Source organism: Doryrhamphus excisus, chromosome 22 (genome assembly GCF_030265055.1).
Source record: "Doryrhamphus excisus isolate RoL2022-K1 chromosome 22, RoL_Dexc_1.0, whole genome shotgun sequence".
Classification (NCBI taxonomy): domain Eukaryota; kingdom Metazoa; phylum Chordata; class Actinopteri; order Syngnathiformes; family Syngnathidae; genus Doryrhamphus; species Doryrhamphus excisus.
The window spans coordinates 6,983,715-6,998,529 of NC_080487.1; the positions used below are offsets into that span (position 1 = coordinate 6,983,715).

The 14,815-nt window shown below is 43.2% G+C and overlaps 1 protein-coding gene across 1 annotated transcript; it reads left to right on the forward strand.

Annotated features, from left to right (window-relative positions):
* The first annotated feature begins 283 nt into the window (after positions 1-283).
* LOC131109939 (tigger transposable element-derived protein 4-like) lies at positions 284-11,483 on the forward strand. Its single transcript, XM_058062507.1, has 3 exons — positions 284-4,144; positions 6,522-6,738; positions 6,898-11,483. The coding sequence occupies exons 1-3, from the start codon at positions 2,898-2,900 to the stop codon at positions 7,201-7,203; spliced, it is 1,770 nt and encodes a 589-aa protein (XP_057918490.1). The 5' UTR covers positions 284-2,897; the 3' UTR covers positions 7,204-11,483.
* The last annotated feature ends 3,332 nt before the right edge of the window (positions 11,484-14,815 follow it).

The following is a 14,815-nucleotide window of genomic DNA, read 5'->3' on the forward strand; positions in this document are numbered from 1 at the left end:
AAATTTAGGTTAATTGCAGCTTATCAGTGTTCTACAACGGCAAATGTGCTCTTGTGTGTCTGGTAAGTAGTGTTTATGTATGCATGTTTATGCTTAAGCCCACAAGATGGCGACAAAAGGACCGGAAGATCATTCAAGTCCGTTGACGGACCTCACCTACCATAAACCTCACTGCATGTGTCATACACCCAAAAAGCGGATATATATATATTTTTGGTTTGTTTTTGTTAGTCTGTAAGAAGTGTATTTTATTCTTTTTATACCGTGAAAATGTAAAACTAACACTGTTATACAGTGGGAGCAGTACTCGGGTGGAACCTTTGTTTCGGGAGTTGTTGTGCCAGGATTGCACTGGGTGAGGACTTCCGCCAAAGCCTCCGTGTCCTCACTGCTAGCCACACTCGTATCTGTTCCTACAGGTCAGTTGTTGACTAAAGTAACGAATACAATCTCTTTAAAAAAAACAATAATATGCTAAGGGAAGTAATTTAAACATATAGTAGTATTTAAGCGCTTTCGAAATATTGTAAGATTATTGGTAGCGTCCGACCACATTTAGACGACAGTGAGTGCCGTGTCGCGGCCATTTTGGGTTCAGATGGCCCTCACTCTTGTCTCACAGGCAAGCTCGCACCATATATTATCTTAGTTATTCTGAAAAAACGGGTTTAAACTTTGACATTACACTGCATGTGAGATGTATTTGTTTCTATATGTATGGCCAGTGTTATTTATTAAATTAGGAAGGTGCTTATTCTATGCACTTATGTAAAGTGATGGTATTAACATGTTTATGTTGCCAGTGTAAAACCAAAAGAGTGGAGGAAATTTGGGAAAGGTAATGAAGGTATTGTATGGATGAATGTTATTTGTACTTATTTGTGACCATTAATTGTAGACGAACGTAATTCTTGTGTGAATTTTGAATTTCAATACAGACACAAGACTAAGAAATTGGTGCTTTGTGTCCTCACTGCTGTCCACTTGTATCTGTTTTTACAGATTGTTGTATTTTGTTATTGCATTATAGATGTTAAATGAAGCTTTTTTCAACTGTGACATATGACTCAAAACAAGATATTTTCAAGTCCCTTTGACTTAACATTTTCAAGCTCTATTGTCGAAGAAAGGTTCTTAATGTCTCACTGAAAAATGACTCTTTAGGTGATTTTGTCTTATAGCAAAGGATCTATTATGTTCATTTTTGGGCCCTTTGTATCGAGTTGTGGACTCCTATAGAGCAGCTGCACACAATAACCCACACAGAACCTTTTTCTAGCTCTTACTGAAGGTCTATGCTATGGTCTATACTGGTTCGTCAGCATAAACCAGCATAATTTCTATGCTGGGTCTGTTCTGGCAAAACATTGACACAGTTCACTCATACTGCATGACTAAGCTAAAAAAAAAAAAACGACCTCGTATTCATGTCAGCAGGCCCAGCTTGACCTTTACCTGTCAAGAGTGAGTGTTCAAACGACCTTCACGGCGGAGGAGCGGATCAATTTCTTTCTCAAGCAAGGAGAGCCAAATGAGCACAGCGTTTTTTTTAATAACGAGTATCCGTTTTATAACGAGTATCCTGCTCATCCCTAGCATCAGTCAGAAGACCAAGCTGGAAGTAACAAATTAATTTGCCAGTTTCCCGTGTTTATTTAGTGTAAGTAAGTGGTTGTCTGGGTAGCATTATAGCGTGTGCAAACAGGGAGTGTCTTCCCTGCATGCATGCAAATGACAAGCCTTTTTTTCTAGCCTTTTTCATCACCATCGATGGATCTACCCAAGCTTTTTTTAACACGGGTAGTCCTGCAAAAAACATGTTATGACCAAATTTACGCTACCGATGTATCAAGAGAGTAAACGCGAACCCAAGATACCACTTTTTGGGTATATAGAGTCAGGGGTCTCCAGCCAGTAGCCCATGAGCCCAGTAGGTCCGAAACACTTTTCAAGAACCTCTCCAAAGTGCTTGTTCATTTATGGTCAACTCCTACACAGACAAAATTAGAAAGTGGCTTTCTGAAATAGTCTGGAAGTCCTCCGGAACGCTTGTGACCGTGGATGGAATAAATTAAAACTGACCGTTTTGGTTAATCTAAGGAAATATGGTTGGAATATAGGTGCAGATTCTGGAAGATATAGAAAGCTTTCTGTGTGGGTTATTGTGTGTTGCTGCTCTATAGGAGTTCAGAATCAGAAAAGGATTATTGCCATGTATGATCAAACACATACTAGGAATTTGTTTTGGTATAGTAGGTGCAGACACATCTATTAAAAAAGAATGAAAAATACAAAATATACAGAATAACAGTATAAATATATGTACACAGTCTGTTTTTTGTTTGTTATTCCGGAAGTGCAGTCTGATTGTTTTTCCTAAAAGTCCAAACCATATAGTGAAAGTATAGTGAAAGTGGCAGGATGAGGCAGAGGTGGGGTGTGAAGAGTGTCAGGTGGGGTTCCGGGCCTTGTTGATGAGACTGACAGCAGACGGGAAGAAACTGTTCTTGTGGTGTGAGGTTTTGGTCCTGATGGACCGCAGCCTCCTGCCAAAGGGGAGTTTGTATAATAAGTCCCTGTTGTCCACACTGGACCAGCTCTACACCCTCACGAGGGTGCTTGAGGGTGCATGGGAGTGCTTTGTGGATCTGGAAAAGACATTCGACCGTGGCGTCCTTTTGAGGGGTGCTCCGGGAGTACGGGATTGGTGGCGCACTACTACAGTAAACCTCGGATATATCGGAAATTCGCTCACAACGGACAGATAAAAAAGAACCGATTTTTCTGTAATGCATTTCCAATAAAAATTCATTGCATATATCAGATTTTTTATAACGGATTTCGCCTATTTCGGACAAAATCTCCAGTCCCGTTCCAATTTCCCTCGCATATATTGGATGGCCGCATCGTGGCGCTCCGATTCGCCGAATCGTGACAGGCCGCTATACGACGTCATTTGCAGCGTTGCCTGCGCGATTTATATTCACGTCGCTAGGAGTGGTTTGGCGGGAGCGGGAATCGTCGAAATCGCTACGACCATGCCACCCAAACGAAAAACTCTTACTTTTCAGCAAAAGTACGATGTTGTAAAGTATGCCGAGGAACATCCAGGGCAGAAGCAAGTGACCATAGCCGTCAAATTCGGTTTGAAATCTTCAACACTGAGTGACATTCTCAAAAATAAGGACACTATAAAGAGTAACGTTGAAGATCCAGAAAAAGCTGCACGAAAAGCGGGAGATGCCAAACGGATTAGAAAGGTCTCATACGACGATGTGGACTATGCACTGATTCTTTGGTTCCGGCAAAATGCCGGTTTACCGAAAATCCGCATTAACTCCGAGATGCTTCGCCAGAAAGCTGAATATTTTGCAAAGGAATTTGGTCACGAGGATCCAAAGATCACAACTGGCTGGGTTGACCGCTTCAAAAAACGTTGGGGGATCGCCAAGATACGCAAGTGTGGAGAGTCTGGTGGCGTCGACATCACTGTTGTCGAAGACTGGAAAAGGGAGAAGATAGCTGACATTCTGAGACGTTTTAAAACAGAGGACATTTTTAATGCAGACGAAACTGGATTATTCTGGCAAATGCTGCCAGAAAACACCCTGGGATTTATCGGCAAAAGTGTCCATGGAAAAAACCAGCCCGAGCCACGCATAACCGTTCTTGTTGGTGCCAACATGGATGGCTCCGAAAAGCTCCCTCTCTTCGTAATCGGCACGAGTAAGCAGCCAAGGGCATTTAAAGGCGTGAGGCATCTACCCAATGAGTACACAGCTAATAGGAAGGCATGGATGACAAGTCTCCTGTTCGAGGACTGGCTGAAAAAACTCGATGTTCGTATGGGACGCTATCATCGTAAGATATGCATGATAGTGGATAACTGTACTGCACACCCAAACGTGGGATTGGACAACATCGAGCTGGTTTTCCTTCCCCCCAATACTACGAGTCACACACTGCCTATGGATGGTGGAATTATTCGCAACTTGAAGTTCTTCTACAGGCACATCCTGGCAAACAGAAGGTTGCAGGCTGCCGAAAAGAAGGAAACCTTCAAGTGGGATTTGCTGGACGCCATGTTTGCCATCAAATCTGCATGGGCCAACGTCAAGCAAAGCACAATCCGAAACGTCTTCAGGTAGGTTTAGAAAAATGCTAGGCCTAGGTCTATCTGTGTTCCAAGATGAACCAAAAGCCACTGAGGTTCCAAAAATTCAATTTTAGTTTAAAAACCTTTGCCTAACAAACCTCGCATTAAGTCCCCCCGGGGTTAGTCTCTCACGGCCAGACGTATGAAGATCTATGAAGGTTTGATTGACAAAAGAAGGTGGGGGGGGTTCTACAGTCTACCCCAGGGTAGGCTTAGATCTACGCCCCAGTCCTCAGTCGGACGTCAGGACAGACGGTAGATAAGCAGTCAGAATGGGGAATCCCCATCACTTTCTCAGAATCTGATTCGCGCCATTTGGGTCATGTGATCTGATTGAAGTTCACAAACCATTGTTGCCATTTTGAGTGGGCAGTTTACAGTTGAGAGAGAACGTGTGTCGACGAGGGTGTAGTCACAGATCTAGGCCTCCAGTTTTGTTTTCTACCGAGAATATGCGCCTCATCAAAATCAACTGGTTCGACCTGACATTGGCGTTAACCTTCGTATTGAACCAGGGAATGATAATCCGTATGATGCGCGTGCTATGAAAGTTTCGACTCCCGATGGCCAGCAGATCAAATTTATGTCATGCTTTCCGTGAGATCTTCCAACAGAATCTTTGTCTTGGGGATATTGAATGTCGTTTCACTGGAGAGGTAGGGCTGTCCGAAAACCCAAACGTGTATCAGCGATATAGGCCTTACAGTAGGCTTGGCCGAAGAAGGCAAGACAGGCCAGGAGGAGGGGCAGAACTGAAGTGTACTTACGAGCTGAAAATAAGGACTGGCAGGCTTCGAAGGGCGAGGGAAGTCTTTGAACAATACGTACCCTCAAACGACAGAGAAAGGTGTTTTTGCGGGCTTGATTAAAGGTACGAAAACGTCTTTGATGCGCGCGCCAGGGCGTGTGTGTTTAGCCTAGACTTCAACTCCTCAGGCCTTGCAGACAAGTTGTCCAAGTTTAGATCATGTCCGTTTGTGTTAGGGGCCATCCATAATTTTCAACATTTTCACGAGCGTACAAACCGTACGAGGGGGGGAGGGGGTTAAGACATCAACGTACGCTTTTTTGAAAACCAGAAAATGTCGATGTCTGTATGTTTGAACCGCGGGACGCAGTCAAATTTTAGCGCGAGTATGCTAGCGCGAGAGCGTACCAGTCCACACGATAATCCACGTAGCTCTGCGTGCTTCGCATTCCAACACAACAATGAGACAATGACCGACCCCGGTGATTTCGATTACCTATTTTCGTTCATCAAAAAGAGAATTACTGCCATTCATCGCTCACCGAGCAATGCATACGAACAATACATCAATGTTTACTGCTTTGTGCGTTCGGAAAGAAAGCGGAAGGAAGCTGTAGCGGCTGGCCAGGCGGCTTGGAAAGGTTCCAAATCGAAGGAATCGAGCAGGATTTGTTCCGAAGTGCTGTTGCGAAAATTGAGAAGATCAAAACTAAACCGACCATCCTGAATCTATTCGCCAGCTCTGTGTTTATTTTCTATATTTGGGCATGGACCTGGCTGTGATTGCCATTTTCTGAATGACTCTGTGGTGGTGAATTGGACTTTGTGGACAGTGCAGTAACAATCAATGTGATTTTCACTTCCTGTGAAACACTGACTAGACTATAGGTGTGATTGTTAAGCCTTTTCAAAACAGTTGTGGCATCTTTATTGCATAGTTCGCATAGAGTTGAGTTCAAGGGTTGTGTCCATCATTTCAAAGAAGATTTTATCTCATCAGGCTTTTGGAAACCAAGGGCAACTCTTCTGCTCCTTGAGTAATCATATGTGTATAAAAGAAGTATTCCCTTGTTTAAAAAATCCTGTGGAAAACAGTTGTTGCATCAGGACTTTTCTACATGTATCATTTGATAGAAAGAACAATACAAAAAGACCAAATTTGTAATTTGTATTTTCTTGAAAGAAAAATACAAAAAAGAGGCATTTGATATAATTTTTTATCTTGTTTGTGTTCAATACAATGTTGATGGGCAGTGACTGATTGACCAGAGTGCCAAAATACAGCCAGAGAACACAATTGGACATGTTCGAATTTCCTGGCTGTATTGGGTTAGTTGGTCATGGACCTATCAACATTTTTCATTTGGGATTGTACTCTTTTTTTGGGGGAGGGGGTGCTCAAAAGAGTACTCTTTGTACTCTTGTGAAAATGTTGAAAATTATGGATGGCCCCTTAGTCGGTGTGATGGTCAGGAGAGATTGTAACATCCCGGTCTCCCCCATGGTTGACTTAATGCGAGGTTTACCATTGTGTTTACTGCATTTTAACTCGCGTCATCTGCATGGCCTATATGACATTATGATTTAATTATAGACTTTTTTTCTTTCTCATTTAAGGAAAGTAGGATTCGTTGCCGGTGAGGACGTAGAGGGCTCAGCTGACGTCGAAGTCATGGAAGTGATTCCATCAACCTCCCAGGAAGAATTAAACCCCACTCAACATGTTGAAGTGACCCAATTCCGGAATATTTGGTCCCGTCTTGCAGAGATACTTGGAGAGGCCATTCCGAACAGCCACGAAGAGTATGTTGATGTTGACGCAGCAGACATGGAGGTATGCATTCTGAAAGAGTAAATCATGATGACGCATCTTCGATCATCGAAGGGCGATCCGAGACGACTGACGTGTTAACGCCTGTCAGGCACGGCTGGGCTGACGTTGCCTAGCTCTAACATCTCTCACTACCTTTGAGTCTTCGTCTTCTTATTCCAGGTACACCCCGTCTTAGATGATCAAGCAATCATAGAATGTGTAAAGAACTCGGCTGAACAATCTGATGAGAGTGATGACGATGTCGTGGAAGTTGGAGCTGTAGGTGGAATCCAGCAGCCGTCGGCCCCATCGATCTCCCAAGCCTACGATGCACTGGACGTGATCCGCCGCTTCACAGCCACTCTTCCAGATTCCCGGGACACAACAGAGATATCCCGGTTGATGCCCATCTTTGACCGTGTCCTTCTGATGGAGACACCAAGACGTTTAAAGCAGTCCGCAATTACAGACTTCATGAGTGATTAGATCGCCAAGTTCCCGACGTCTTGACTCGTGCAGCGATAGCACTTCGTTTTATGTTGGTTTTTGACTCTCTCTATAGGCCTAGAGTTGAGGCTTCACTGAATTCATAAGGACGATGAAACAGCGATAAACTTTTATACAGTAAACCTCGGATATATCGGACTCGGATATATCGGAAATTCGCTCACAGCGGACAGATAAAAAAAGAACCGATTTTTCTGTAATGCATTTCCAATAAAAATTCATTGCATATATCGGATTTTTTATAACGGATTTCGCCTATTTCGGACAAAATCTCCAGTCCCGTTCCAATGCATTTCCATTAAATTTCCCTCGCATATATCGGATGGCCGCATCGTGGCGCTCCGATTCGCCGAATCGTGACAGGCCCTATACGACGTCATTTGCAGCGTTTGCAGCGTTGCCTGCGCGTCCAGATACATTGGAAACATAGTCAAGGAAGTGCCTTTTTATAACGGATAAAATCCGCATATATCGGATTTATATCCGGTATATGCGTAAAACTGACATTTTCCGGTATACGCATATAACGGATTTCGCTTATATCGGACAAAACCAGTGGGAACAATTGAATCCGATATATCCGAGGTTTACTGTACTCCCAATGGGATGGCTGATTTATTTTTACGTTCACGTTTCTAGGACTGGTTGACATTAGCGAGGTTTAGAAACCAAACGATAAACGTAAGTGCAAACGATAATGACGTCACATGCTATTGAAATGTATGGGAACTTGCCGACTTGTCAATAGCCTGTGACGTCATTATCGTTTGCGTTTACGTTTATCATTTGGTTTCTAAACCTCCCTAATAGCAACAAGAAGGCATTTCTACAGATTTGACAATTTTTTTTTTTCGCTGTACATGCTCATGTACATGTTTGTAATTCATACAAAGATGTTACAGTAAACCTCGGATATATCGGAAATTCGCTCACAACGGACAGATAAAAAAGAACCGATTTTTCTGTAATGCATTTCCAATAAAAATTCATTGCATATATCAGATTTTTTATAACGGATTTCGCCTATTTCGGACAAAATCTCCAGTCCCGTTCCAATGCATTTCCATTAAATTTCCCTCGCATATATCGGATGGCCGCATCGTTATGCTAATCTTGTTGATGTCACTGGCTATTGTCTTTCTCCTGGCTCCAGATTTAGGACAAATATAAAAGTGAGTGACGTCAATAATACTAGCACAGCAGTGAATGAGATCTTAACCTCACTATTGGAAATAACGTAGGCCTGACGGGCGTAACAGGGCCTAGCTTAATTAACAATTTGTTATGCTCAGAGTCCAATAAAGTTCAATTCTCATTACCTTACGTCTCTTTTCATTGCCCAGTCCAGGTACATTGGAAACATAGTCAAGGAAGTGCCTTTTTATAACGGATAAAATCCGATTTACGCATATACCGGATATAAATCCGATATATGCGTAAAACGGACATTTTCCCGTATACGCATATAACGGATTTCGCTTGTATCGGAAAAAACCAGTGGGAACAATTGAATCCGATATATCCGAGGTTTACTGTACATGCTATCCGGTCTTTGTACAAACGGGGCAGGAGTCTGGTCCGCATTTCCAGTAGTAAGTCAAGCCTGTTTCCGGTAAACGTTGGCCTCCGCCAAGGCTGCCCTTTGTCACCCATTCTGTTCATAATTTTCATGGACAGAATTTCTAGGCACAGCCAAGGTGTTGAGGGAGTCCGGTTCGGGGGCCTTAGAATCTCATCTCTGCTATTTGGAGATGATGTGGTTCTTATGGCTTCTTCGGGCTGCGACCTTCAGCGTTTACTGGGACGGTTTGCATCTGAGTGTGAAACGTCTGGAACGACTGGAATGAGACTCAGTACCTCCAAATCAGAGGCCATGGTTCTCAGTCGGAAAAGGGTGGAGTGCTCCCTCCGGGTTGGGAATGAGGTCCTGCCCCAGGTGGAGGAGTTTAAGTATCTTGGGGAAGGTGGGAGCGTGAGGTCGACAGACGGATCGGTGCAGCCTCGGCAGTAATGCGGTCGCTGTACTGGACCGTCGTGGTGAAAAGAGAGCTGAGCCAGAGGGCAAAGCTCTCAATTTACCGGTCGATCTATGTTCCCACCCTCACCTATGGTCATGTGATTTGGGTCGTGACCGAAAGAATGAGATGGCGGATACAGGCGGCTGAAATGAGTTTCCTCCGTAGGGTAGCTGGACTCACCCTAAGAGATAGGGTAAGGAGCTCAGTCATCCTGGAGGGGCTCAGAGTAGAGACACTTCTCCTTCACATCGCTTGGGCATCTAGTCCGGATGCCTCCCGGACGCCTCCCTGGTGAGGTGTTCCGGGCATGCCCAGCCGGGAAAAGGCCCCAGGGCAGACCTAGGACACGCTGGAGGGATTATGTCTCACAGCTGGCCTGGGAACGCCTTAGTGTCCTCCTGGTGGAGCTGGAGGAGGTGGCCGGGGACCGGGAAGTCTGGGCTTCCCTACTAAGACTGCTGCCCTCGCGACCCGGATAAGCAGAGGAAAATGGATGGATGGAAGTCCCTGTTGTTGTAGTTGATATATGACAAGAAATATGTCAAAAATAGTTAGGGCGCAGTGGCGTCATTAGGCCCAATTTAGGGACCCCCCTAACTAATTTCATATGTTCATGTATTTTTTAATGTATTTTTTATGTATTCATTAATTTTTTATGTATTATTTATTTGTTTATTTATTTATTTTTTACAAAAAAATACAGACAAATTCTATATAACAGGGCAAAAACAGGCTAATACTAGCCTACTACTACTACTACAACTACTACTAGTATTAGTAGTAATAATCAGAAGTAGATAGATAGATAGATAGATAGATAGATAGATAGATAGATAGATAGATAGATAGATAGATAGATAGATAGATAGATAGATAGATAGATAGATAGATAGATGAAATGTCATATAATAATAAATAATAATGTGGAGAATAAATAGATGACATCAAATATGAACAATGATGATAGTAATAATAATAGGCTAATGACTAATATAATAATGATTATTATATCATTGATCACTGTCCACTGGACAGAATGGTTGCAGAGCTTGAGCAGCGGTTTTGCAGTGTAGATTGTGTGTACTTGTGTACATTTAATGGTGGCATAAAACTATTGAATATCTCTACTAAATCTGTCCAAAAGTGGGAAAGTTATATCCCGGTTTTTGTTCCTTATTTGGATTTTTTGGAATGTCTACTACATTCATTCATATCCTGTGTATCTCAGGAGGCTAAGCCCCCCCTGTCCTCAGAACCTAGTGACGCCCCTGACAGTTGCATTAAGCTGCATTAGGATGAAGGATTTACCTCCTAAAATGCCGTCCTGTGTTTGCCCCCAAAGCAGATGGGAACAGGAAATGGATTGTTTGGGCACCAGCTGCGGTCATCCCAGGTTAATTAGTAAATGATTCAGATTATAATTCCCCATTTTTACCCCCATTAACGTCTTTTAGTGGCAGCACCTGCCGAAGCCATGCAACATCTTTTCTTTTAGTCATAGCTTGTGAAAAGAGAATCTCAGTTAAAGAAGTTTTTTGTTTCCCTTTCCTCTTTGAATAATTCGTCCTGAAGACCTCTTACGGAACGCATCATTGTGCCAACAGGACAAAGACGGTCATATTTGCTCCAGTTTTCTTGACTTTCGGCGCTGACTGCAGCTTTTAGTTGTATACCCCCACCTCCTAAGGCAGCGTTCCTTCCCCCCCTTCCCTGTCACTACCCCGTCCATTAGTGCTTTTGTCCCCCACCCCAATGTGATATTTGAATGTAAGCGTGCAATGATGGATTCATCTAGAGCAGGGGTCTCAAACTCAATTTACCTGGGGGCCACTGGAGCTAGGGTCTGGGCAAGGCTGGGCCGCATCAGGTTTTCAAAAAAAAAAAAAAACACGTATTTGTTAAAAACAGAAAAATATACAAACTTTTTCAGTGCTTTGGTTCCGATTTTCTACAAGAAAAGCTCTGATAAAACATTCCACTGTTCTCAAATATCTTACTTTTTATTTTTCTGCACAAAATAAGATGAAAAACAAATAAACAAACCAAGAATCAATTAATCAGTAATAAATAAATATAATAATAATAATAAAACGGCAAATAATAAAAACTTAAGAAACCACATATAGTTGGTGGGTAGACAAATTATTTTTTTCAGATTAAAATGAACAAAGCATTATTAGAGCCCTGTAGACATGACAAAACACGACTATAGTCACATTTATACTCTTTTTATTTACAACATATTGCGCAACTGCAGGGTCTTGAGACACATGCTAACTCGCAAACTAGAGAGCTAGCGACCTAAACGGTAGCCTTCAAGTTATTTCCTTTAAACTTAAATAGCCAAAAACTTACCACTTCCACATGGATAGGGAGGATAACTATTAACAGTTATTTAACCTTTAACATGAACATTAATCAAACGTAATAATTTTTTCTGGGTACATGATACCATACAGCATCCATATAAAACTTTAAACTTTCATATCAAGGCAGGGGCCTCAAACTAGTGTCCTGTGGGCCACATTTGGCCCACGGGCCACGTGTTTGAGACCCCTGATCTATAGGATTCAGGTGGAGGTTTTTTTTCCCCTAAACGGAGAAATACGATCGAACCAAACATCTCTTCCTAGAAAAATACTTTTATATTATACTTATAAAATACTCTGTATTTTTTCACTGGCAAAAAAAAAGAGAAATAAGAAAAATGCCCAATATGTGACTTCTGAAAAATAGGCTGACCGGATGTAAACGCAGGAAGTAGACAAATCGTCAAGTTGTTCATTGCTCTGTGTGCATCATACCAGAAAGTATGTAGGATGATGATTAGGGATGAGTCGAATACTCGTTATAAACCGGAATCCGTTACGGATAATGCGCGGTATAAAACGACTACATTTGCTCATTATCCGTATTTGTGTTAGCAACTAAATGCAGCGCAACGGAATAATCTCCCGAATCAAATTCCGCTATTAGCGATAGTTGAAAACGGCATCTGAAACCCAGTTGAGGTGAAAGGTGGTATGTTTACAAAGCACAAAGCCTCCTCCGTTGCTGTGAGGGGCGGGCGGACTGCTCTGTGTGTCGCTTTGTCCCCGCCCCTGACTGCTGAACACCAGTAATTCATTGGCTGATCCGGGTATGCACTGTGGTTTCATGAAGAAACGCAGCTTTCTGATATGATGTTTGAATTGTTCACCAATACAAATATTTATTCATTCATTCATTTTCTACCGCTTTTTCCTCACGAGGGTCGCGGGGGTGCTGGAGCCTATCCCAGCTGTCTTTGGGCGAGAGGCGGGGTACACCCTGGACTGGTGGCCAGCCAATCACAGGGCACATATAGACAAACAACCATTCACACTCACATTCATACCTATGGACAATTTGGAGTGGCCAATTAACCTAGCATGTTTTTGGAATGTGGGAGGAAACCGGAGTACCCGGAGAAAACCCACGCATGCACGGGGAGAACATGCAAACTCCACACAGAGATGGCCGAGGGTGGAATTGAACCCTGGTCTCCTAGCTGTGAGGTCTGCACGCTAACCACTAGACCGCGTGCCACCCTACAAATATATATTTTTTTAATTATTTAAAATTTAAAAATTTGTAAAAAATATTTGTGCATTTCCAAATACCGTATGTGGGTTGGTCCCCACCCCTACACCTTACAATCTTCACTTCTTTCATAACTGCATGGTGCATTTTCTTTAAGTCAGCCAGCACGGTCGTGCATCAGTCACTGACTGTTTTCGTTTTTTGTCTGCTTGTTTCGGGTGGTGGCTGGTAATAATGAAGTAATAATAATGTGTAATAGGCTCCAGCCCCCCCCCCCCCCCCCGTGACCCTGGTAATGGTCAAGAAGTGGTAATAATCAGTTGGGAAACTGCTTGTCATACTGAACGCCATGCTTTTGAGAAAAATACAGTCAAGAAGCCAAGAAAAGAAAATGACCCTGACTCACGGATAGTTGACAGAACCCAGGCTGGATTTTATGATGTGTCGCAAAACCCAACACAGATTCTCCCATCAAGGCTAGATTACACATTTCCAATACGCTATAGTGAGACCTCTGAGACATAATTAAAATGGTTACAATATAGTATATGGGATATTTTAAAGTCAAGAAATGTTCATGCAATTTACAATGGACCTGTGACCCCTGGGTGCCTCGGGTGTAAATTGCTCAGGTCCTGTCTCGGACGTAATGTAGAACAATAAATCCTCACTCAATGTCAGTTGCGAGAAATGGTTGCAGATGTGGCCGACCAATACAGTGGTATGAAAAAGTTTGGGCACCCATGATCATTTTCATTCACTCATTCATTTTCTACTGCAGGGAGCCTATCCCAGTTGTCTTCGGGCGAGAGGCGGGGTACACACTGGACTGGTGGCCAGCCAATCACAGGGCACATATAGACAAACAATGACAGAAGGTCTACAGTAGGTAGACAACCATTCACACTCACATTCATACCTATGGACAATTTGGAGTCACCAATTAACCTAGCATGTTTTTGGAATGTGGGAGGAAACCGGAGTACCTGGGGATGGGGGGGGCGTACTTTCTTTTTAGAGTTGGGACACCATGGAAAGATTCCGGTCAAATAATCATTTAATCCATCCATTTTTTATACTGCTTCTCCTCACTTGGGTTGCAGGTATGCTGGAGCCTATCCCAGCTGACTTCGGGGGCGAGAGGCGGGGTACACCCTGGACTGGTGGCCAGCCAATCACAGGGCACATATAGACAAACAACCATTCACACTCACATTCATACCTATGGACAATTTGGAGTGGCCAATTAACCTAGCATGTTTTTGGAATGTGGGAGGAAACCGGAGTACCCGGAGAAAACCCACGCATGCACGGGGAGAACATGCAAACTCCACACAGAGATGGCCGAGGGTGGAATTGAACTCTGGTCTCCTAGCTGTGAGGTCTGCGCGATAAACACTAGACCGCCGTGCAGCCTCGGCAGCAAAACAATGACTTTTTTATGTCTTTTATTTTCAGATTTTAGGGAGCTCCATGTTACATCTCATTTTGGCATAGGGGAAATAAAACAAGCCAGTCTCTGAATTGGGAGGGGATTTGGACCTGCAGCACTGAAGGCCTTATCTCCCATGATTGTTTGTTGTTCTCGGTTTGAGGAGGACGTTTGTGTGGGTGGAGGAGTGGACCTTTGGTCGTAATGCTGTTGCTGTTTATTCATTCATTCATTTTCTACCGCTTATCCTCACGAGGGTCCCGGGGCATGCTGGAGCCTATCCCAGCTGTCTTCAGGGCCGAGAGGCGGGGTACACCCTGGACTATTGGCCAGCCAATCACCGGGCACATATAGACAAACAACCATTCACACTCACATTCATACCTATGGACAATTTGGAATCACCAATTAGCCTAGCATGGCAAACCACAACAGACTCCACACAGAGATGGCGGAGGGTGGAATTGAACCCTGGTCTCCTAGCTGTGAGGCCTGCTCGCTAACCACTCGACCACCGTGCAGCCTGATCATTTTCAAGATTTTCCAATATATTATATTATTATATATTATTATATTATAT

What these genes read in the sequence shown, in the direction of transcription:
- LOC131109939 (XM_058062507.1), top strand. Translation starts at nt 2,898, where the DNA reads ATGGCCGCATCGTGGCGCTCCGATTCGCCGAATCGTGACAGGCCGCTA. An exon ending in ACAATCCGAAACGTCTTCAG is followed by an intron (nt 4,145 to 6,521) that starts GTAGGTTTAGAA and finishes TTCTCATTTAAG; the next exon opens with GAAAGTAGGATTCGTTGCCG. An exon ending in TTGACGCAGCAGACATGGAG is followed by an intron (nt 6,739 to 6,897) that starts GTATGCATTCTG and finishes TTCTTATTCCAG; the next exon opens with GTACACCCCGTCTTAGATGA.